Source organism: Balaenoptera musculus, chromosome 19, assembly GCF_009873245.2.
Source record: "Balaenoptera musculus isolate JJ_BM4_2016_0621 chromosome 19, mBalMus1.pri.v3, whole genome shotgun sequence".
NCBI classification, from domain to species: Eukaryota; Metazoa; Chordata; class Mammalia; order Artiodactyla; family Balaenopteridae; genus Balaenoptera; species Balaenoptera musculus.
The window spans coordinates 25,100,549-25,126,688 of NC_045803.1; the positions used below are offsets into that span (position 1 = coordinate 25,100,549).

General features: G+C 40.0%; 1 protein-coding gene across 3 annotated transcripts; it reads right to left on the bottom strand.

Moving 5' to 3' along the window:
• Positions 1-346: 346 nt before the first annotated feature.
• SIAH1 (siah E3 ubiquitin protein ligase 1) lies at positions 347-25,768 on the bottom strand. Of its 3 annotated transcripts, none has more exons than XM_036833067.1 (2): positions 25,494-25,768; positions 347-2,327 (listed from the first exon to the last, which is right to left on the bottom strand). In XM_036833067.1, the coding sequence occupies exon 2, from the start codon at positions 2,323-2,325 to the stop codon at positions 1,477-1,479; it is 849 nt and encodes a 282-aa protein (XP_036688962.1). In that variant the 5' UTR covers positions 2,326-2,327; positions 25,494-25,768; the 3' UTR covers positions 347-1,476. The 3 variants fall into 3 exon arrangements, with proteins under 3 accessions (XP_036688962.1, XP_036688963.1, XP_036688964.1); XM_036833068.1 differs by lacking the exon at positions 25,494-25,768 and adding an exon at positions 4,675-5,244; XM_036833069.1 differs by lacking the exon at positions 25,494-25,768 and adding an exon at positions 3,179-4,647.
• Positions 25,769-26,140: the final 372 nt, after the last annotated feature.

Sequence of the window (26,140 nt, forward strand, 5' to 3'; positions counted from 1 at the left end):
TAGGCATGTAGTCTGGCTGCAGAAACCAGGCTCTTAACCACGAGGCTATAAAATACTAACTCATTTTTTTGTTGTTAAAAAGGGGGGAAAAGTGATCAGCATTTTAACTAATTGGCCTCCTAACAGAGTTGTGAGAATCAAAATCTAAGCAAGAGGAAGGAAAAAAGATTCTGTGTAGGCCAAACAGAGACCATATACCCATTCTTTTACTGTACTTTAGAACAGATCTCTATCCACCAAAATTCAAAGTACATAATATATTGCTTTTGGCTATAAAATACAGAATTTAACAGGAAAATAACTTCGGATTTTAATCAAACTTGGAGCTAAAGCAGACACGTAAGAGTTTTTAATTTGCCAGATATTCTTTTAATGAGAATTATAAAAGACCAAAAACATTTTTTTTGCAAACTGCCTTTTTTTTAAACAAATGACTTGCTTTTAATTACAAATACTGTGTGAGACGATGCCTTCTTTTGCAAAACCAATAAATACAAGAACACATTTTAAACATATGTGATTTGTCCAAGATATTTGGGGGGAGGGAGAGAGCCTGATTTTTTTTTCCCAGTATTAAAAAAAAAAAAAAAAAAATCAGTACTCCCTAACCTTACAAAGAATAAGTTTGAAGGTATGACTCAACTGGAGAAAAGAGAGAGAGAGAGAGAGAGAGATCACTTTATAGCTGCTTTAAATAGCTTCTGATAATTCTTCCGATGTTACCTTTCCTTTCTGAAACTCGTATCTTCACAAAATAGTTGAATTTAAAATATTTCTAATGAACTGATTAATGGGGGAAAAAGAAAATATGTATTGAACACATATGTATAAATTTTACCATAAACAATTATGCATATCAAAAAGACACTAACTTTAAAAAGGTACAAAAAAAAAGTGAGGAAAAACCTGAATTACAGAAAAGAAAGTCAAATTTATTTAATGAAAAACTAGAATTAATAAAAATTAGCAAATACACACAAAAAAATATACACACACAGCAGCACTATGTATTGACTCACATAGGGGAAAAGCAGTGGTCCAAGACCACTCAACATGGCTTGTCAGTTAAAGGAAAAAAAACCCAAACACACACACACTCACGCACGCACACGCACACAAAAAAAACAAAACAAAAAACAAGAACCCAATATTTTTTAACAGTACACTCAATCTACAACAAACACAAATTCAGAATTATTTTACAATGCTTCCTTTCTTAATACAAAAGATGCCCATCTTGGGTGTATATATATATATTTTTTTTTCAGTGGTTTACTGTTGACTTATTTTTAAATATATTAGTGTTACTACATGCAACTGTTTCCTGTATTTAACAGCCTTTCCTTTTATTTACCTTCATGTGTCTAGCTTCCACCTACCAAAAGCTTCTGGTTGGTAGGCAGACAGGTGCCTTATTCTCTGTGAAATTGAATGCAACGGTTTTAAACACTGGCCAGAAAATGTTTGATTGCCATTTCAACACATGGAAATAGTTACATTGATGCCTAAATTGCCATTTTCTGCAAAAAGCTGTGCAATGCTGGTGTCAAAGACTAGGCAGTCACTATTCATAATGGCTGTTGCAATTCCCTCATGAATAGATCGAGGAGTGGCTTCCCAAGTCAATCGCCGCCTATGACCATTTAGCTCAAGTCGATAAGCAAAATTTTCAGCTTGCTTGCGTGTTCCTATCAGCTGTACAATTGCAAAGAATTGCTGGTGACCATCGTATTTTTCCTGTTTCTCCAAGACTAACATGAAGTGAAAGCCAAAACAGGACTGCATCATCACCCAGTCAACAGCACCAGGAAGATTAATGTCTGTAGCAAGGAAAACTATATCCTCTCCCTGTAGGGTTGTAATAGACTTATGCTGATGCATCAGATGCGGCATTACAGCATCCAAAGAGCCTTGCCATTTACAGGAAGCACCAGGGCACGGACAGGAATAAGGCCTAAACTCACAGAGCTCTTCGTGGTCTGCTTTTTCTGTGTGTGGCAGAGTTATTTCACATCCAGAAGAGGCATATTTACAAGGGAAAAGTACTGAATTGGCCACCTTCTCCATAGCCAAGTTGCGAATGGATCCCAACGGGCCCCGGCAAGTTGGACAACATGTGAGCTTTGGGCGACAGTTGCTACAAACAAGATGGCCACTCTGACACTGAAGAATGGGTGGTAACACATAGTCAAAGCAGACCGGACACTCAAAAAGACTCGCCAAGTCATTGTTGGACGCAGTTGTGCCAGTCAGGGCAGGTACCCTCTGGGATGGTGTACACTTTGAGGTTCCAGTAGGTAATGCTGTTGCAGTCTGACGGCTCATTTCTGTAATAAAAAACATAAATAAAAATAAAAGGAGGCAGGAGAAAAATAATTACAACTATAACTTGTTTTATGTAAATAATGTTTACATGCCAGAAATACTTAAGTTTCATGCAAAACTTACTGTAAGCAAAAGAATAAAGGAAAACAGGGTTTAAAAAAACATAAATTACACGAAATATGTGCATTGTACACTGGATAAAATCTCTTTTCAAAATGTTCCAGAGCACATTTAGAATTCCTTTTCTCTAAAAATTGTTAAAAAAAAATCATCCTTGGATGGACTGTATGTAATAAATGCTAAAATAGAAACTGGACCATAAACAACTAAGGAACACTGTACAAGTAGTTTAAGTTCGATGCAATCAGTTTTGACTGGATCTCCTCCCTCTCTGTGTTCAACTGCCCTACTCATTCTATTTCTTTCTCATTCTTAAGTCAGCTGTTGATAGCTCCAGTGAGTTATACGTGATCCAAAGGATCACCAGGGCACTATGATTAACTCCTCCTAATGGTGAACAGTTATCTGCTCTAGAGGTGTATTGGGGGAAGGGAAGGGGTTACAAGGGGAAGGGTCTACTGCCATTCCATCATCCGTCTCCATGGAATGTTAACACCAGCTAGGTATTAACCTTGTTTCCTACTGATCTGTGCCCCCTTCAAAAGTGAGGAAGTATGGAGGAGAAATGGAGGGCCATCCTCAAATAAAAGATTTGAGTCTGGTATTCAAAGAAAGTACACCATTCTATTCTACTTCCATTCTACAATATAAATCAGGTATAATTTGCAAAGCAGAAAGAGAGCCAGGAAAAGATAAATAAAGAATAAAGATAAAAAGCATCAGAGAGACTCACACAACATTGGGGGTGAGGGATAGAGCCAACAGGTAAAGAGCTCGTTGTACCCTAGAGTTCACCAGTGTTGCTGAGGCATTCACCAGTACAGTGATAAACATTATTTAAGAAATAAATGCCATCTGGAAGAAATGATCAACAATATTAACTAACTTGTTAAGCTAAATGAAAGATAAAACAAGCCACCTTTTCTCAGGAATCTATCTTTGCTAGGATACAGTGGGCCGCTTTCTTGGGGGTGACAAAAAAATGAGTCTACTGATGTCCTAAGAGTATATACTCCCAATAACCATAAGCCATATTTCTAAAAAATTAAAATTTAACTCCTCAAATTTAATGTTTTCTCAATTGTACTTGTTATTGTTGGAAAGAATTTAACTTTGAAAAAATGCTGTTATCAATGTGACCACATAAATGCAATCTGGCTTCTATTACTCATAGATTGCTCAAGGATAGACACCTTAAATGGGGACTGAGAGTGAAAGAAAAACAAAAAAACCCCAAAACAAATAGATCAATTCCCCTGTCACTAAAGGTATATTCTAAAGTACAAGGGGAAACAAAAGTACCACAGAATTCTATCATAATGTGGCTCATCACATGGATTTAGGACAACAGGAATCAACTCTCATCACTGAAGCCCTCTATAACCCCGGGATTCCAGCCCAACAAAAGCACTGTAAAGGAACTCTGCCGTAACCCAGTTTCCCCTGAGGAGATTCTCTGTGCACATGATGATCCACGCACTTTGTTTTAGGTCACTAGTAAAACAATGGGCTTATTAGCTTTGCCAGAATATCCTGTATGTGTGCTGTATGTTTATTTCATGGTCCATTTTATGCTGCTCATTTCAGAGAGCAACATAATAACTGGGAAGTGGTTCCCTGGGCACAAAATAATCTAAGCCACCAATGCCTTTCAAATCACTAAACCAAAACAGCTAGTCACACATCGAGAGGCAGCAAACTCAGTTTGTATTCAATATAACTATTAAGCAAGAAAAGTATTACTGTTTTAATTTCTTGACCAAGCAAAATAGTTATACATTTATCATCAATAGTTCAGGCTCATGTTACAATGTACATTATTTTTCCAACATTGTAGAAAGCACAACTTAAATTCCTATTCAAAGTGTGAAAACAAGCAAAATGTGGCTTCTATTTCTTGTGAATGGAAGTATTACAGGATAGCAGCTGCTAAAGCCTCCCAAAGCTCGGAAGGTGGAACCCAGCTCCATCTTCAAACAGAGAAAGAGCCCTAACCCACACACAGCCCTGCAGTAGGAGCCAAGGACTCAAGTGTCTGGACAACTCTGCAGGAGTCATGACATAACCTGAAGTTTGATTTAAATTGAGAAAAGTACTACAGCTGATCAAAAGAAACATCACTGCCAGCTCAATTATGGTGCGGCCATTCCCTGATCCACTTCGATTCCACTGGCTCACACAACTTTCCCATTTCACAGTTTAAGCAACCCAGTCTCTTAATGGCAGTACCTTTTCTCTTCTTTGTTCCAGATGCTGGTAAACAAGTGAGCAAGACGCCCCTCCAGGAGTACAGAAAAGGTAAGGGAGGCTTCCCCGTCATGAGAAGCCAGGCAGCTCATAGCCTTTCCCCCAGAAGCAAAGACGACTTGCAACAGAGGGCCGTCCTGGACACCTCTTGTTCCTAAACATGTCCCGGGTCAAGATTTCAAGAAGGGAAGGCACGTGCCCTGCTCCATACACTGCATTCACTCCTCAGAAGCACTGGCTACAGAGGCAGAGAACTGAAGCACCCATCCTGTCCCAAGAGGAGCCGACCACACCTCCCCATGAGCTCAAATTCGCCTGCGTCTCCAAAAATGGGAGCCATTGCCGAGCTGTCCTCTGCTGGGCCCTAAACCTTCGTCTGTCTGTCTCGGAAGTCTATCGTCCCCAAATTCATCGGCTAGGCTCCAGCCAGCTCGGTGAAGGACAGGACTGTAGGGTGCGTGGAGGCGACCGGACGAGGAACTGCGCTCTCGGTGCCAGCTCGAGCTACCACTGCAGGGTCCGGCCCGCAGCTGGGAGAGCCCGCTCCAACGCAGAGCGTCAGACGGCCGCAGGAACGCTGTGCTCAGGGCGGCGGCTGCCTCTGTGGGCGAAGGGCGGGGCGGCGCACGGGGGCGGGGATTAAGGCTCCACCCCACTCAGCCTAGGGCGGCTCTACAGCACGCAGCGCGCAACTCCCACCAGCCACCCAGCCGGGCTAAACCCGAGATCCCCGCGAACCTGGAGACACTGCGCACGCCACAGCATTTCCACCAGCTTACAAGTAGGTCGAAACACTCCGCTTCTGTAGGCCCAAACAGTCAGATATCGGCAATTTCGGTTGGTTTCGGCTGGTTTCAACCGAAGGTCTGCACAGAATATACGGGAATCCGTGGCCAGACAAGCACTCTTCTCTGCACTACACTCTCCCGGTTAACCGTGAGAGCGCTAGGTTTTTATACAGTAAGAACATTCTCCCTACTTCGTTCAATAACTATTTATCGGGCGTCAACTACCTTATTTCCTCAATTGTAACTCACTTCCCCATTTTTACCGCACCTTGTTTTAAACTCCCCCTTTCTCCCTTCGAGAAGACTTCGCAGTGAGAGTAGTAAACACACATAACCATATTAAACTCCTGCTTCAACCTCCAAATTGAGATTTTATTCTCTTCCCACTCTAGGAAAGCCATCTTAAACGGCCTCATTAAACAGAGTAGCTTGTTTTGTTTTTAAACAAGCATTACCCTTGCCCCAATAAAGTCCAGGGCCTCAGATTTGCATTGCGTCAGCTCAGGCATTCAGAGGTTTAACCTGTCATTACATCATGCTTAGGGCAGCCTTTAAAGGCAGCAAGAGCTGGTAGTGGGGAGTGAACCCTATGCTGCAAATTGTAGATTGCCCATTTTCAGCATAAAATCTTAACTCTAATCACTTACCCACCCTATTAATAGTGTGTTCAGTCACCTCAACCTCATTTTGATATTAGGAAATCTTTAGGAATAGAAATATAATTGAAAATACAGTCTCTTCACTAACAAATATAAATTACTATTACCTAGGTTTTTATTTTCTAATACATATTCATTCTATTCAACAGGTAAGTCTCAGGTTTCTAAAGCAGGAGACGTCAAATGTTTTAGGCAGGAAAAACTCTTTCCAAACAGAATTAAGAGAGTCTAAATGTGTAAAACAAATAAAAGGGATGACAGATTTCTCAAGCCAAAGAAAAATTTTCTCCCAAACTTCCAAAGGACCTGTACAGATCCTTACTATCTGAAAACCATTAATCTATGGACAAACCTCACAATAAGTGAGTCAGGACAGTAAAAATGGAAGTGTTCTGGAGCCATCTACACTTGGATTCAAACCCAGTCTTCACCCGCTCAGCTGTAAAACTGGGACAATATTTCCAGCCTTGCATGGCTTTTGTCTGGATTAAGGGAGATGGGTAAGTTATATATATCATAGGTGGTACATATTCCAAAATATGTAAGTACTCACACAATTCCAAAAGTTAACTTGTTTTGCCTGAGGTCATCAATTAGTTAGAGACCTAGAACTTGTGGGTTCCAGATATATACTCTGAAAGATGCCTTTAGCTTGTAAGGTTATCAAAAATGTATACCAAAGATCAACTGCCATTTAACTAATTTTTAGCACAATATAGTAGAATTTCTCCACTAGGTAAAACATTTATTTAAACTGGTTTTACGAGGGAAAATTTCACAAAAACTACATTACACTAAGACAAGCCCATAGAATCCAAAGTTAGCAAAAATCCAAAATTTACCAAGAGTGCACTATTATCTACCTACATAAAGCCTACATCTCAGGCCCCGTTTGGTATAAAGTTTAAACAGATTTTAATTTAGATAAAAACATTTTAGAATCAGCCTTTAATGTTGCCTTAGTAATTTCAGAGCATTTAACCATTGCTTTGCCACATTCACAAACTTATGATAGAAGTAAAGTCTTAAACTTTTATTCTCAATTTCATGGGGGAACCTTTGTTTCCTATTATAAATTATAAATGACTGATGAAGAATTTCTCTGATTAAAATGAATATACAACAATGTTGTGCTTTTTATTTTCTTGCAGTTTACTAATGCTACTGCGGCCTGCTAATAATGGCCCCCCTCAAAGATGGCCACATCCTAATAGTTTGTCCACCTCAGACGAAATTAAAACTAAGGCAAGTCTCCTTAAAAATTCAACAGCTTAAAATGCCAAAAGTTAAAAATCAAACTTTGTTATAAAACCATAATGCCAAGAAAAAAAGTAAAGCAATCTATTTTTAGTTTCCAGAACTGCACCAAAGTAATGGGAATTTAAAAAAATTATACAAAGTATTTTCCTAAAAGCTCTATTTTCCTGAAGATAATTCAGAAGACGTTGTAGCCACAGAATCAGAGTTATGTGTCCAGTAAGAGTGATGATCTGAAGTGGGGAAAGCCCAGGACAAAAGACCTGATAGAAGACCTGGAAAACCAGAAGTCTGAACAAAGGTGATGACAGTAAACGGAGAGGAAAATGCAAACCATAACTTAAAAGTGTAAAGCAAAGTACATTTGCTTTTTAATGCCTAACACTGTATTTTGAGGCTTCTACACCTGGTAAAAAACAACATATACTTAACCAGAGCCCATCAGGCACTATGCTAGATACCAAACTGTAATAATGGATGAAATGCAAAGTAGAAGTGAGATGCCTGTGACACATCTAAGAGATGGAACTCTCATACTCTGCTGGTGGGAATGCAAAACAGTATCACCATATCCTGTCACTGCAGAAAGTCCTATTGGAAAGCATGATTCTACATCCTAATTTTATTTTACTAGCTATTATCCTTATTATTTTTATTTCACATTGAATCTACATTAACATCAAGAATGAAAGTATTAACATCTCCCAAAACAAGGCAGGTCATTTAATGTGCTAATAGTGAAACTTTCCCTTTCCCACCTGCCAGGATAAAGACTGTACTAAACTTCAAAACTTTTGTCAAAACAATCATTTAAACCTAACTGCAACCATTCTGATTTCATTTCTCACAACTATATCATAAGACAAATACCCATCTTTTTCTTCCCCTTGAATCCTTAATTATGATTCATTTTTTGGTATGGCCATAGTACCTCAAAAAAGTTTTCAGAAAGGGCATGTAAGCAATCAAGTCTCAGTCTTAACAATCTGAAGCTCTTGCACAAGCTTAGAATTCTAGTTCACACCCTTTACCCCTAGAACTACATAAATTCTGCTGTCTTCTGACATGTAACTGTAGATGAAAAATCTAATGTCATTTTTATTCTCATTCATTTGCAGGTAACCTTTTCTACTCTGACAGGTGGCTTCTAAGACTCTTATCTTTGGAAGAGATTTTCATCAAAACATCTAGATATATGCCATCAGCACTTGCCAAACACCAGGTGAGTCTTTTCAATCCCAAGACTCAAGTCTTTTACCTTTGCGGACCTTTCTTCTAATTGTTCTTTGACTCTTACCATTACTCAGTTCTTCTCTCCGCGTAATTCTGATACTGACTCTCCTGGATCTATCTTCAAGTCACTTATATATTTTTTTCTCATAATTCCAATCTTTGTTTTGCACTGCATTCCAAGAGAACTCATTAAGTTCTAATTCATAAATTTGGTTTTGCTAAAGTTACCTATCTCTTGATATGCTAAAGCATTTAATTATGTAGATACCCTCAATCTCCAACGAGGGAACAGAGAGTTTGATGGCAGGAACGGCTACGTCCCCTTCCTTTCCCTGAAGTTGGAATGGCCACATAAATTCATACTGCATTGCTCTTGTACTTCCTTAACCTCTCTATTAAAGTTTTCATGTCCCTCATTGGAGCTTCATTGTTGGTTGGTTTCATTCTTACTGCTATAACCTAAATGGTTCCAGGGTCAGCAAGTTAAATACTGAGGCAGAGGAGGGACTTTCCTCCATTCTAAAACAGCTGCCCCAAATATTTATTAATAAGCATACTTATGTACCAGGTATTGTCTTTAATGAGCTTCCAGGTTAAGCATTTACCCCCTGCATTATAGACAGGAAAATAGATTTCAAAATAAAATAAATATTTCAGATCACAGAACTAGTTTAAGGAAAAAAAAAAAAAGGAAGTTGGAGCTATCTGATCGAGGAGGACTTAGAAGGGGTGACAAATGGCATCCTAGGCAAACAGACATTATGAAAAATTTTAGACTTGGAAAAGATCTTAACCAACTCTCTCATTTTCAGAAGAGAAAAATGATACAGAGAAGTTAACTTGCTAGATGTCGTATAAAGTAGGTCAATGTTCTAATCTGGGCAATATGTTATAATTTCCTAGATCCTTTCAAAGCAGATATGCTTTGGATATTTTCTAATTCAACTTGAAAAATTAACCTTTTCTGAATTTAAGTTTAATAAGATTCAACTGTCTTGCTTTCCCTCCCAACACAAGAGAGATCCCAATGTAGCCAGGAGAGATTTAAAAAAAAAAAGATGGGAGATAAAACCTGAAAACCTGAACAAATAAGAGTTACCTTAAGTCAGCTCCTTAGAGGGGCCTTTCCTGACCACTTTATTTCTAGGCCAGATCACCCTTCTTACTGTCTTCATATTATCTCTTGCCATATGAAATTCTCTTGCTAAATAACTTACTTACTGTCTATCTTTTGCCCGTCTCTCTCTCCACAATACCAGCTTTTCACTGATAACAGCAATTCTCAAACTTTTTTGGTACCAGGAACCCTTTACACCAATAACTGGCAAACTACAGCTACAGACCACTTGCCTGTTTTTGTAAGTAGTTTTACTGGAACATAGTTAAGCCCATTCATTTACATATTATCCGTGACTGCTTTCAAGGGTGGAGTTGAAAAGTTGACCCTATGACTCCTAAAGCCCTTTTAAACCTATCCGGCCATTTAAGAAAAAATTTGTCTTTACTGCTTTAAAGTTTTAAAAAATTATTGAGGACCCCAAAAGAGCATTTTGTCAATGTGGTTTATATGTATTAATATTTACAATATTAGAAATTCAAGCCAAGAACTTTAAAAATATTTATGTTAAAATTACCATCACATTTTTTACATAACAAGTAAAAATCTATTACATGTTAAATGTTTATGAAAAAATAACTATCTCCCATAATAGGGAGAAGAATGTTTATGTTTTACATTTTCTGCAAATCTTTTTAATATCTGATGCAATAAAAAATACTGTTGGGGCTTCCCTGGTGGCGCAGTGGTTGAGAATCTGCCTGCTAATGCAGGGGACACGGGTTCGAGCCCTGATCTGGGAGGATCCCACATGCCACGGAGCAGCTGGGCCCGTGAGCCACAACTACTGAGCCTGCGCGTCTGGAGCCTGTGCCCCGCGACGGGAGGGGCCGCGATAGTGAAAGGCCCGCACACCGCGATGAAGAGTGGCCCCCACTTGCCTCAACTAGAGAAAGCCCTCGCATGAACCGAAGACCCAACACAGCCAAAAATAAAATAAAATAAATAAAAAATACTGTTGGATATTTAATATCTGCTTCTGCAATTAATCTGTGAAGATACCACATGTCATGTAGCCTCTGGGAACCTCACTTTACTCTCATGTCTCATTATTGTGAAAAAAAGTTTTGACCCTCAAAGGGTCTTGAGAACTCCCAGTATCCCTGAACCACTAACTTTTGGTTCAAGAGCTCTGTACTACAATATAAACTTCATCAGAATAAACCTTGTTTATTTTGCTCACGCTTCTATCTCCAGCACCTAGGACAGTACCCAGCCCAGACCAGGTACTCAGATATTTCTGGAAGGAATGAATAAATCAAGTACAACAGTATGAAAGATTCCAAATAAAAGAAATAGCATGTATACAACCAGAACTCACTCATCCCTGATGACCCCTAAGGTAGAATATATCTGTTACTTGATATTAAAGAGAGTGAATTCACAACTAAGATTTAAAATTCACTTTAAATAACACTATTTTACAACACACTATGCTTATCTTTGACAAAGGAGCAAAAGGCAACACAATGAAGAAAAGAGAGTCTTCAACAAATGGTGCTGGAACAGCTGAGTATCCACATGCAAAAAAAAAGGAATCTAGACACAAATCTTACACCTTTCACAAAAATTAACTCAAATGGATCACAGATCTAAACGTAAAACACAAAACTATAAAACTCCTAGAAGATAACAACACAGGAGAAGATCTAGATGACCTTGGGTTTGGCAATGACTTCTCAGAAACACCAAAGGCATGAACCAGGAAAGAATCAATTGATAAGCTGGACTTGATTAAAAGTAAAAACGTCTGCTCTGCAACAGTCAGGAGAATGCGAAGACAAACCACAGACGGGGAGAAAATGTTTGCAAAAGGCATATCTGATAAAGGACTATATTATCCAAAATACAGCACAGAACTCTTAAAACTCAACAAGAAAACGAACATGCCAATTAAAAAACAGGCAAAAGACCTTAACAGACACCTCACCTCATCAGATATACAAATGACAAAGGAGCATATGAAAAGGTGCTCCACATCATTTGTCATCAATGGAATGCAAATTAAAATAAAAATAAGGTATCACCACCACACACCTTTTAGAATGGCAAAATCCAGAACACTGACAACACCAAACGCTGGTGGACATGTGGAGCAATGGGAACTCTCATTCATTGCGTGTGGGAATGCAAAATGGTACAGCCACTTGGAAGGCAGTTTGACAGTTTATTCAAAACTAAACGTATTCTTACCATAAGATCCAGAAATCATGCTCCCCGGTATTTACCCAAAGGAGGTGAAAACTTATGTCCACACAAAAACCTGCACATAGATGTTTACAGCAGCTTTATTCATAATTCCCAAGACATGGCAGCAACTAAGATGTCTTCCTATAGTGAACAGGTAAACTGTGATACATTCATACAATGGAATATAATACAGAAATTTTAAAAAATGAGCTATCAAGCCACAAAAACATATGAAGAAAACTTAAATACATACTGCTAAGTGAAAGAAGCCAGTCTGAAAAGGCTACATACTGTATGATTCCAACTATATGACATTCTGGAAAAGGCAAAGCTATGGAGGCAGTAAAAAGATCAGTATTTGCCAGAGACTGGGCAGGGAGGGGATGAATAGGTGGATCACAAAGGATTTTTAGGGCAGTGAAACTATCCTGTATGCTACAGTTGTGAGTACATATCATTATACATTTGTCAGAACTCATATAATATATAGCACTAAGAGAGAACCATTAATGTAAACCATGGACTTTGGGTGATAATAATGGGGCAGGGTGAATACAAGAAATCTCTGTATCTTCTGTTCACTTCTGCTGTGAATCTAAAACTGCTCTAAAAAATAAAGTCTGTTTTAAAAAGTAATAACACTATGTGGTGAAGTAAATCATTTTATCACCATAAACACAGTCTAAAAAATTGAATATATTTTCATACCAGTTCTCTAAGTTTTCAAAACATGTTTGTGACATCACAGTTCCATAAACCCATTCATTCCTAGGTAGTAGTTTCATTTTTTAGTAATGCACCACTGGTAACCTACCTTAAGAATATACCTATGCATATACCTATATTAATTATTTTGATATTGGGCAAAACTACAATGTCCTGGGTCTCAAGTTGCTCATTTGTGAAACAATAAAACTAACAACAAGATTTTTGGACTTTAAGATCAAGTATGTGGGAACATTTGGTATATTATTAACAACACACTCAGTGATGTTTACAGAGCCATACTAGGAACCCTGCAAGGAATCACTAAATTAAAAAGATCCAGATTATACGGGATTTTACTGAAAACTGTTGTTTCAATGTACTGTGTTCATTTTCGTAACCTCAACTTGGGACTGTGTCTGAAACATGATAAAGATAACAGATTGCAATGAAAGAAGCTTCAAACTGAGCATCTACCAACCTGTATGGCCTCATGTCAGCAGCTTCATATACAGTCTTTATTTAAGACTCATAAAGAAGGGTGTATCTCCATTTTGCAGATGAGGAAATTGAAGATCAGAAAAATTAAGAGGTAATAAGAACAGAGCCAGACTGCTTCCTTCCTGAATCTTATTTTCTTTCAAATAACTCTAAAAAAAAGTATGTATAATCTTCTCACTCTGGCACAGAATATTCAACTTAGCATCCAACTAATCTTCAATGTTTATAAAAATTGACCAAAAAAAAAAAAGTTCCCTAAATTCTTTAAATTAAAACTGTAGTCATAGCAAGTAGTTGCTTTTTGAAATTTTTTGTTTCAAAGTGGTATAATCTAACAGTCACTAAACCATTAGACATTAAATCAAAGCAAAGAATCAAGAAGAGAGGTAAGAGCAGAGAAATAAAAGAAGCAGGGGACTTCCCTGGCAGTCCAGTGGTTAAGACTCCACGCTTCCACTGCACGGGGTGCGGGTTCAATCCCTGGTTGGGGAACTAAGATCCCACATGCCACATGGCGCGGCCAAAAAAAAAAAAAAAGAGTAAAAGAAGCAGGAAGAGGGTCAAAAATAGGCTCTCAACTTTTTTATGTCCTACCACATATCACTAAATAGAATTTTTGGGAATTCACTTGAAATTCACTTGAAACCATGTCGGTCATGATTACAACACAGTCACTACTGCAATATAACCAAGGCTCACAGTTTCTAGATAAAAGCAGCCAAATACTATTCACTTAGTTACATGTCCAAGTTTGAAAACAACTGTTCACTACCCTGATTATGTTTTATATTCTCTCAGGATGTAAAATTGTCACACATGCCAGTAGATCTTTGCTCTTTTGCTCCATCTTGATGTTAAGCTATGCTTTTTAAATCTTCCTCATAAAATATCTTGTACCCAGTTCTGCACTGTAACATTCATCTTCCCATTCTTCCTGACAAATAATGGTAAGTAAATACACACATACATACAGAGAACAAAAATTTAAAGCATATCTAAATTGGTAGTAACCTATGAAGAGTTGGTGATACTAAGCTAAACAGAAAAGAACACTTGCTTGAGACGAAGAAATTAAAGAAATGAGGTAAAAAGTCACACCAGAGAATGTTAATATCAATACACTGATATTGATAGATCTTTACTACTACTGCAGAAAAATAATGGAATTTATAGGGGGAAATGCCATATTAAAAAATTCATGGAGCCTTATTCAAATGAAATTATATTCCTTTGAAAGAGTTATAATCTGTGTCTTCATAAGCATCACATCTGAAATTCTAACCAAATCATTTTAGTTATTTCAAATAAGGATATAACACACAAATTAACTTAGACTCTAATTTTCCTCAAACTAAGATTCTGTACTCAGGGTGGGTGCCACATTTCTCTACAAAAATTTTTGTTTTATTTTCCCGTGTTTAATAATCTAAAAACCGGCATTAGCACATTCTGAATCATCTGAATCCACCTGTTAGCCATGTAACTGAATGTTCCTATTTACATTTATGGTCACACTAGCTCCAAGTTGGTACTACAGTACTCTAATTATGGGAGGCTAAAGAGAAATACAGAGGGGGACCTAATATATAAATGATGCATTTGTGTGAAGTGAAGCCCAAATGACATCATGGTTTTCACTGAAGCACTTACACATTGGTAAGAAAATGCATCATGTGGTGACCACAACATATGGGATAATTTTGGTGTGCTCAACTCAAAAAGAACTTACAGCATAATAGTCAATTCCATAACTCATGTTGTTTCAAAACTTCAATGTAGCAGGCAGTATTCAATACTTTCATAAATTAGTGTAATTTGAATTTTACTGGTTTTGTAGTTTTGTTTGTATTTAATTTGTAAGTTTTGAGCTGTCACCAACATCTGACAGAGATGATCAGATCACTGGCTCCTGCCTGGTATTGCTTCCTGCTCTTCTCCCCAAAGTCTTGAATTTGGGAGTTGTCCATGGCCCACTTTTCTTCACTTTGGTGATCTCATTCACTCTTGTATTTTTAAAATTCCACTGATACTGCCATGGACTTCAACATTTTTATATCCAGTCCAGATTAAAAAACAAAAACCCTCCAGATGTGTCTTAAACCCCAGATGTGTACACCCTCCTAGACATTCCTACAGGGGGGGTGACCAAAACTGAACTCCTTATCTTCTCCCAGACTACTCAACCAATAGCCTTCCCCTCACTTGATGGAAACTCCATCCTTCCAGATTCTCGGTCCAAAAGCCTTCAAGCCTTCATGTCATCCTTGATTCTTCTCTACACATCTTGTATCTAAAACCACCAGGAAATCTTACTGTATCTCCTTGAAAAATATATCCAGAATCCAACCACTCCTCACTACCTCTACTACTATTATATAGTCTAAGCCTCATTATCTCTCAACTGGATTACTGCAATATCCTTCTAACCAGTCTCCCTGCTTCCATCCTTGTTTCCCACCCCACCCGCCGATTCCAAGCACAGCAATCAAAAAAATCCATTAAAATCTCCCATGTGCAGGTAATAGATAAATCCTACAACAGCTTATAAGGCCCTACACAATATGACGATGTGTCCCATTACTTTTTGACTTTATCTCCTACCTCTTTCTCCCTCACTCACTGTACTAGCCTCCTTGTTCCATAAGGCTAGGTTGCTCCTTTGGGCCTCTGCCTTAAAATACTTTTCTCCTGGATAGCCACATGACTAACTCTTTCACCTTCTTCTAATCTTTGCTTGTATATTACCTTCTCAATGAGGCCTACCCTGTTCCCTCTATTTAAAACAGTGCCCAGCACTGTGCCCACTGACCCCTCCTCCTAATCCTTGCCCATTCTACCTCTCTTCCTCTTCCCTTCCCCTCCTCCATTTCTACTCTGTTGTTGTCGTCAATAAAATGTATGACCTTCTATCAGGCTATACAATTTACTTATTTATTATGTTTGTTGTTGTAGCCCCCCGCCTCACCACCTGGAAAATGGGAACCTGTCTGGTTCAATGATGTGTCCCAAACATTTAAAACAGTGCCTGACACACAGTACAGGTTCAAGAAATATTTGATAGATGAATAAATAAATTAGAAGGCAAAAGAGCTTTGGACTTTTGAGCACTAATATCCAAAGCTAGATGCAACAGAGCAATACTTTTTAAAATCCACAAAGAAAATGATTAATTAACATTCTAGAAATTCTGTGCCCAACCAAATCATCCTAAAAGTGTTGAGGGCAGAATAACGATGCAAGGTTTCAAAACATTATTTACATCCCCTAGATCCTGGAGAGGAGTAGGGGCAGGGAGTTTTTCTTTAAAAAATAAGCCTAGTGAAATATTTGATTTTTAATTATTGTGCATGTAAAACTCTTCAGACTAAAAGAAAAAGAAATTCAAAAACTTGATATGAGAACTGCCACAAACTGCATGCGTTACTTAAAAATCATAAATTTGTTTTCAAAGATTTGATTCCAAGTATTACATAAGATGTGCAGAAACAGACTTTCCTACACTGTTGGAAATGTCCACTGTGAAGGCTTCTAATAAGATTTGGCAGTTTGTTTCAAAATATAAAGTTTGTATACTCTTTGACCCAGTAGTTTCTCTTCCAAGAGTCTATCCAACGATTTACACATTGGCAAAGGTGTATACATATGGATGCCTACAGCAATCCTGTTTGTAAGAGCAAATAAACTGAAAACAGCCCTAGCTTAAGAAAGTGATTAAATTATGGTCCATACAACAGAACACAATGCTGCCTTTTTCTTTTAAAAAAGATACTCATACCTACTAACATATAAGAAGCAAACTGTTTAAACAGGTGGAGAAAAAAAACAAACCCACAGGATATATTACAACAATCCCATTTATGTTAAAAGAGAAAAAAAGAATAAGTAAATATGGACATTGACATAGCTGTCTATTTTTATATATGTACTCATGTGTGTACATACCACATAATGGCACAGAAAAGAAACTGGAAGGGCATCTGAATTGCAGAACGTGGTTTAAAGACTTAAGGTAAGGGTTTAGAGAAGGGAAAAAGGAGGTCAAGTTTAGAACCAGAAATCACAGAGAAGAGATGGGACCACTTAACTACGAGTACACAAAATATCAAGAACAGAAGGGTATAGACTCTAAGCACAAACTTCATCGTGTGGAATTATGCAGTTCAAACATGTATAGTTACTGACAAGTGGTAATCATTAATGGGAAAATATCTACAAGGATTTAAGTCAGATCAAAGAAACGGACTTTAAAATGTCTATGGCTGTCTCAAAAAAATGTGGAACACACATAGACTAGAAACTACACCAAAATGTCTACAATGGTTACTTTTCAATTATCACATTATGAACGATCATGAGGAAAGTGGGGGCTGCATTTCTGTATGCATTTCTCAGATGTTCCATAAAACATATTTATATTACTTTGGTGATTAATAATTAAATTTTAGTGCATATTTTGTGTCTCCACCCTTTGCTGCTAACGAATTGCTAGTGACTTCATACACAAATTTAAACACTGAGAGATCAAGAGTTGATTTTGCCTACTGCATTTTTTTTTCTTAGTTTTTTTCTTAAAATGCCTCAAATAGATGAATACTTATAGGGAAAAAATTATTTAAAAAACAGCTTATTCACATTTTTTAAAACCCACATATTTCAAATATGGATACATATATTTTAGTTTATACTTATAAAAAATACCTAAATTTAGCATTTTAAAAGTTAATTCTAAGACAAAATTTATCTGCTCACCTCTCCAAGCAAAATCAAAAGAACACAGTCTACAGAAATTATCTCAAAACTATCTGTATTAACAAGATATCCGAAGCTGTCCCTAACAAAGCTAAATCAGGGACTCTGACAAAACAAAAACAAACAAAAAAACCACAACTCAACTTTAGCTGAGTTCAAAGGAGCTAAAAGGTAAAACACAAAGGGGGAAAAAAGCAAGTTTTTAACAATTAGATTACTTCATTTAAACCAAAAATTGAAGTAAAAAATTTAGTGTACAGTACACTTAATTTCACTGTATCAACCATTACTACCTAAGCCTGTCAACATGACAATAGTAACAAGTACAGCATAATACTTCCTATAAAATTCAAGACTGGCATTAAATTTTTCTAATTTTCTAAGAGACTATTTCTCACTGGCAATACCTGCTTTATAAATATAGATTAGTTCTCCAAAGATTTTTCCTCCACTTCTCTTTCTAGTTCCATGTGCTCCCAACCCCCTACTATTCGAAATAAACAAAAACAAAAGCCACAAGTAAGTTCAACATGACTGGGCAACCTCAAACCTAATAAAAGATCTTTGCCAATATCATTTTAGTCACTGTGGCTCAAACCGAGAGAATAAATTGACCACCAAATGGACTGTATTATCTATTGATGTATCATTCAGCCTAGAGTTCCTGAAGATTTACACACACACCCCCCCCCCCAAAAATCAAAATAAAAGTAACAGGATACATGGGAGCTGGTCATGATAGTGTGAAAATGCATCAAGCTGTATCCTTAATATTTGAGCACTTTTTTCTATATGTAGCTAACCTACACTTCATCAAAAAAGTTTACATTGGGGGGAAAAAAAGTAATACTATTGCTCTAGGTATTCTAGAATCTCCTGAGAACAGTAAGTGTCAGGTGTCATAGCTGGTAACACATCCAGAACCTCTTCTCTCCTCCCCTCTGCTCAGTTTCTCAATATCTCTCTCTCTGCTATGTCTTCAACCCACCATAGTACAGTAACCGCTAACTGTAAATACTCAACCCATACCTCGTTCAGAAAATACAACAGAAGCCATCAAATGCTGACTTACCACTTCCTTTCCTCCCCTTAGAATGGAAGAAGTGGCCCAGGCCCTTGGGCAGTGTCCTGTCACCTTCTCAGACTTCACACTCCTATTATCCCTTTCTCACATCAATCTCTCCCTCTTTTTCTACCGGACCATTCCCTAACACCCGAACACGCTCTACTATCTCCCATCCGGCTTCTGTGATATTCCTTCTACCTCACTGGATCATTCTGGATGTCTCATAGGTATCTTAAATCCAACATATCAGAACTTTGAGTTGATTTGCTATCCTTCCATTGTTTGAGTTTTATTGCTATCTGTACCACCACCCCCCGCCCCCTCTAGTTTTTCCATTCTTGGTAAATAGCACCATGATCCACACAGTTGCTCAAGCCAGAAACAACCTAATTTCTTCCTTCCCTCACCTCTCATATCTAATCCATCAACAAGCCCTGTTAATTCTGTCCCCAAATACATCTCAAATCCATCCACTTCTCTTCATCTTCACGGCCACCACCTTGATCCAGGTTATACTCAACTACGGTACTTCCTGATCAAAGAAATGGCCTTCTAACCAAACATTCTCCAAACAGCTAAAGCAGTCTTAGAAGTTAAAAGCAGATTATGTTACTACTTTAATTAAAACCTTTTGATGGCTTCTCAGTACACTTAAATTCACATTCCTTACTATGACTCTGCAGGATCTGATCCTTGCCTATCTCTCCCCCTCATCCATTTGCTCCAGAAACACTCTCTTCTCTCAGTTCCTGGAACAGTCCATGTTCATTCCTGCCTCAGGGCCTTTACCTCTGCTGCTCCTTCAACCTGAGATGTTCTCCTTTCTCTCCTTCAAAGGACTAGCTCCTTATCCTTTTAAGGTAGCTTGAATATCACCACTTCTCACAGCAAGTCTCCCTCCCACCATTACTCTTTACTCCTTTATAGTACATATCACAATTTGTAATTCTTTTTTCCCTTACTAGAATATAAGTGATAATAGAGAAATTAAATAACTAATGTTTTAAATTATTTAAGCACTTTCTCTGTGTTAAGTAATGTGCTTTTAAATGCAAGTGTCCCTGCTTTTAGGCAGTGTCCCTGCTCTTATTGAGCTTAAAGTCATAAACACACTAGTAAGTGATAGAGGCAAGAGACACATCCAGATCTGGCTCTTAACCACTCAGCTACACTGCTACTCTAGCTTTAGGACACAGAGCAAGGGGCAGCAATATGCTTAACAGCTGTTCACATGCTAGTGGAAACTAAGGCTTGGAGAGGTTAAGTCATGTGCCCAAAGTAGCACAGACATTTGAGAGATCAAGTACAATCATGAGCAAAGGCACAGAGGTGTTGAAGTATGCTGAATGTTCAAGAAACAAAAAGAATCCAGTTTAACCAGATATGGCCAAGAAGAAATGCTGGAGGATAAGGCTAGAAGAGCATAATTGAACACTGCGAAGGTATCAGTCATTCAATAAATATTTACTGAGCACCAACTACACGCCAGCAACAGTGCTAAACTCTAGACCAACAAGGGTGATAAAGGCAAAGTCCTCATAGAGACTGCAGTCTATATCTGGGGAAGCAAAGTAGTAGAGAAAAATTATAGTTCAGGGGGATATGGTTGTAGTAGGGCGAAGCAGAAAGTGCTATGGGAACACGGAAAGATGACATCCAATTCAAGGTGGGGGATCCAGGAAGAGTGCCTCAGCTAAGTGATGTCTAGGCTGAGATTACAGAGCTTAGTTGGAAGACAAAATATGGTGCACACAGGCACTTGCAAGTACACAGTTGAAAATGACAGGAAAGTAACAAAAGCCAGCTCCAGAAGGGTCTGTGTACTTACTATCTATGTCAAGGAACTTGGGACTTAAAACTGAAGGCCTTAAGTCACCTATGTTAGAAAGCTCCCTTAAATGGCAGTGGGAAAAACTGAAGGGAGGAGGCAGAGACCAAAAGCAGATAGACACTTAGAAAGTAAAAGAGAAGGACTGAATGTACATGTGCAAATGAGTGAGAGACAGAAGCAACACCAGATTTGAGATAACCAGACAGTAGAAAAATCAGGGCTCTATGACTCACTGGATACAGAGGATGAGAGCCTTGGATGGCTGGAAACAAAGGTTTTAGTTTTAGACACATAAATTTGAAGTACCTTGGTACGTGAAAGTGGAAAATGACGTGCAGGGAAAGGCACAGTCAAAAGAATGAGAAGACAAACCACAGACTGGGAGAAAATGTTTGCAAAAGACATATCTGATAAAGGACTATTATCCAAAATACAGCACAGAACTCTTAAAACTCAACAAGAAAGCGAACATGTCAATTAAAAAATGAGCAAAAGACCTTAACAGACACCTCACCTCATCAGATATACAGATGGCAAAAGAGCATATGAAAAGGTGCTCCACATCATTTGTCATCAGGGAAATACAAATTAAAACAAAAATAAGGTACCACCACACACCTTCTAGAATGGCAAAATCCAGAACACTGACAACACCAAACGCTGGTGGGCATGTGGAGCAACGGGAACTCTCATTCATTGCTGGTGGTAATGCAAAATGGTACAGCCACTTGAAAGGCAGTTTGGCAGTTTATTACAAAATTAAATATATTCTTTCCATAAGATCCAGCAATCATACTCCTCGGTATTTACCCAAAGGAGCTGAAAACTTATGTCCACACAAAAACCTGCACACAGATGTTTATAGCAGCTTTATTCATAACTGCCAAAACGTGGCAGCAACTAAGATGTCCTCTGGTAGGTGAGTAGATAAACAAATTGGTACACCCCGACAATGGAATAATACTAAGCGCTAAAAAGAACTGAGCTATCAAGCTATGAAAGGACATGGAGGAAACTTAAATGCATATGACTAGCTGAAAGCAGCCAGTGTGAAAAGGGTATATACTGTATGATTCCAATTACATAACACTCTGGAAAGGACAAAACTATGGAGACAGTAAAAAGATTAGTGCTTGCCAGAAGTTAGGAAAGAGGGAGGGATGAATAGGTAGACCACAGAGGATTTTTAGGGCAGTGAAAACTATTCTGTGTGATACTATAATGGTAGGGACATATCATTATACATTTGTCAAAATTCATAATACACAACACCAAGAGTGCACCATAATGTAAACCATAACCTACGGGTGAGAATGTGTCAGTGTAGATACATCAATTGTAACAAATGTATCACTCTGATGGAAGATGTTGATAATGGAGGAGGTTATGCAGGAGTGGGGCAGAGTATATGGGAAATCTCTGAACCTTCTGGTTCAATTTTGCTGTGAACCTAAAACTCCTCTAAAAAATAGTCATTAAAAAAAAAAAGATCTGCGAGCAAGAGAATACATGGGTCTAAGTTTCACAGCAAAGAAATCTGAGTGTCATAAGAATACAGAAGTAGTAGGTCAGGAAACAAGTCTGTACTGAGTGTTAGGCACTGAGGATATAGGAATAAAAAACCACAATCCCTGCCCTTTTGCAGCAGAAACTCTAGTACCTATAGCCATGGAAAACCAAATGATTCAAAATGCATTAGAAAAATCTCTATTTAAAAGAAAACCACTGGACTTCCCTGCTGGCGCAATGGTTAAGAATCTGCATGCTAATGCAGTGGACAAAGGTTCAAGCCCTGGTCCAGGAAGATCCCATATGCTGCGGATCAACTAAGCCCGTGGGTCACAACTACTGAGCCTGCGCTCTAGAGCCCGCTAGCCACAACTACTGAGCCCGCATGCCACAACTACTGAAGCCCGCACGCCTAGAGCCCTTGCTCCGCAACAAGAGAAGCCCCCGCTCGCCGCAACTAGAGAAAGCCCACGCACAGCAATGAAGAGTCAAAGCAGCCATAAATAAACACTTGACCTTTAAAAAATAAATTAAAAAAATAAAAGAAATAAAAGAAACCATTAAGGATGCTTTTTAGAGAGGAAAAATTTATACCCAGTTGCTGTTTTTTTTTGGGGGGTGCGGGGAGGAAGGGTAGGAAGTCTGAGGTTTTCACATATTGATTTTGTTTGTAATGAGGTCTAGACCAAAAATAACCAAAATTTAAACATTTTTATAAGGTGTGTATGGACATTCCATAATTATAACTGAAAGTGTGTAACAGATCTCTTAAGCCAAGAAAAACCTTCAATCTCTAGAAATCAAGTAAATCAACTGCTTTAAAATACAGTTTTAAGTGGCTGCTTTGCAAAGTTACTAAACTAACTTTGTTACCATCCTTATGTAAGACCTGTTTTCAAAACACTGTATAAGCTGAAAATAAAATTCTATTCTTCATATTATGTCATTGTTGCCATAGCTAGATATTTCCTTTGTAACTCCAATTAATTGTAGCCTAATATTCTTTTTAATTACAGATATTAAAGAATATTGCTCTACAACCATTTTGTAAGAATTTCCCAAAGCTTAGAGGGAGAACACATTACACTAAATTGAATTAAATTTCTGAATTTGTAGTTTGTGTAATACTTATCCTGAAAAGTTCCATATCTATCAATTATACTTCAGCTTAAAATATTATTAAATGTTACTAAATTATGCTGGAAAGGTGTCAAGAGGGGTCATGTAAAGCAATTCTATAATATATCTAAAGAAAATATTTTGGCAAAGCCAACCTTAGGGTTGCAACTAATTATTCCAGATCACAAAAATCTGTATCTTTAATTTCCAGAACAAAAAATTGCATAATTCATATACTCCTCTTTAGGTCAAAATCTACTTGTCACGAAGTTCTCCTAACAGCTAACCAAAATCCTCTCCTCCCCAATTTGAGCCAATATCTGCCTGATAAAATTACCAGACCATTACATTTATCACCATACTACACTCTGCTCTTCAGTAATGTCCAAAATAGATGGTGACACCACAGACACCTAACACTCAAAGAGACTCACTGTTTCACTCTTCCAAGTTAGTTAAGTCCTCAAAAGCAAACTGACCCATGAATTTCATTTTTTAAATTCCAGACCACACAAGACCTACCCAAATGTCTTACTATAAAAATTTCCCAATGCCATCATCTCCAAATGCCTGGACATTTACCACCTAAACCTCTTATTCTCATGTTTAAGAACTAACAAAATGCACTAAAAGAAAAACCCAAGCACTAATGATTTATAATGTAATTTCACATATTCTGGCCTATGCAGTTCCAACATATCCAACATGCCAAGATAATCTCACAAATTTAGTGATTAAACAACAGCCTTAGCAGTAAACATTTACTGAGCACTTAACCATGGGCCTGCCACTGCTCTAAGCCCTAAGCCCTTCGCCTACTATCATCTCATCAATTCTCCCAACAGTCCTACCAGGTAGGTACTGTCATTACCCCCTATTTTGCAGATAAGGAAAATGAGGCACAGAGGTTAAGCATCTTGCCCAAGGTCACAAACCGGTGGGGCAGGGCTGGAACCAAAGCAGGCAGTCTGACTTCAGAGTCGTGCTCCCAACGTTCAACTGGTGCAAAGAGTTAAAAATTTACCCTTGACAGCCCCTTATCAAGAAATGGTAAATGTTCAACTGCTAGAAACCGTCAGTCCGATCACTGTCCTATATCCGTGCTCATGGCTTCTACGACTTTGACAAATCAGCTACACCATCTGATTTTCCAAACACACAAATTGGACTTCTCTAGATGTCAGAGCAAACAAATTCTGAATCTTTCCAGGCCCAGGAAAAGAAAAACCTACGCAACGCTGTGGCCCAGATTATCCACACTCCTAAATTATAAATCTGGGAGAGTCGAGAAAGGCCCCCAAACTACTCGACAAATGAAGCCTAGGAAAAGCAACGTTTACAATAAAAAGCTGGAGCTTCCCTGGCAAGCCGTTCACGCGATCTCCTCTCTAACGACATAAACAAGGGAGGAGGCTGCATTCTTCCCACCGCACAATGAAGGCTCGGGCCGGAGCGGGAGGAAGAACGCAGCACAGTCGGGGACGGCCGCTCCCGGGGTCGGGGGCAGGCAGGGGAGGCCAAGGACGGCCGAGTCGCCCGGTCCTGCCCCCGGGCCGGTGCGGGGAGGGGCCGGAGGGAAGGGCTGGCCACTGCCCGCACTCAGCTGACCTCCGCCATGTTGGCCGCACACCCCGGGACCCTTCACAACAAAGACCGGCACCCGGGCGCAGGGCGCGCCGGGCGCCTCCCCCGGCCGGGCCCGCCTCCCGGGAGCGCGGGGGCCGGGCCGGGCGGCGAGGAGGCCCTACCCCGCCCTCGCCCGGCCGCTCGGGGCAGACCCCCGACGCGGGCCTGGGGGGCCCGGGGCGCCGGGGGCGGGGGCGAGCCGGCTCGCGGCGCGGGGAAGGGCCGGGCAGGGGAGGGGAGGGGCGGGGGGCGGCGCTCGGCCCGGCGGCCGGGCAGCCGGGCTCCGGCCGAGACAAAGGCGCCCGGCGCCGGGGGCTGCCCGCGCCCCCGCCCGGGCGGCGCGACTCGGTCCGGCCGCCCTTCCCGCCCGCCGCCATTACCGGGCTTGGGAGTTCTCCTCCCGCAGAGCCCCTCGCGGCCAGCTCCTCCCTCCAGGCCGGGCCCCACTTACCTGTGGGCGGAGAGCGCGCCTCGGACCCCGGTCCTGGCTCAAACGCGCTCCGTCGCCGCCGCCAACCCCCGCCACCGCGGGCAGCGCCACCGCCTCTTCCCCGTGCCGACACCGACGGGACACCCTGGGCCGCCGCCGCCGCCGCTCGAGAGCGCGCCCCGCAACGGCCGCCCCGGTTCCCCCCTGGCCGCCGCTGCCGTTTCGCGCGTCCTCGAGCCCGCCGCGCGCTCCCGCTAAATACCACACACTGCGGCGGCCGCCATGAGGAGGCGCGGCCCCGCGCGCCGGCGGCCCAAAGAGGGCGGGGCTTCCCGCGGGCGCGCAGGCGCTGAGGCTCTCGCGCGGAAGGCTGAGAGTTTTGCAAGCATCCGAGGGTGGCAGTTAGAGCCCGGGCTCCTCGGCTACTGTTGCTGTGACTGAACACCTCGCGAGCCACAAACTCTGGCATATCGCGCTCTTGCCCGCAACCGTCCTCTCCCGGGGAGGAGCGGGCGCTCGCCTGCCGCGTCAGGGACCCCGGCTGCGCGACCCCCGCGGGGCTTTGTTTCGCGGCCCAAGGGGTCGTCCCGCGACCCGGCCCCGCTATCTACCACCCCTCCTGTTTTGTTTGCTGGTTTCACGTAATGCCTCCTCCGGCCCTTCCCAAC

Coding starts and splice junctions, on each gene's coding strand:
- SIAH1 (XM_036833068.1), bottom strand. CDS start 4,765: ATGACGGGGAAGCCTCCCTTACCTTTTCTGTACTCCTGGAGGGGCGTC. Junction 2,328..4,674: donor TGGAACAAAGAAGAGAAAAG/GTACTGCCATTA, acceptor TTTTTATTACAG/AAATGAGCCGTCAGACTGCA.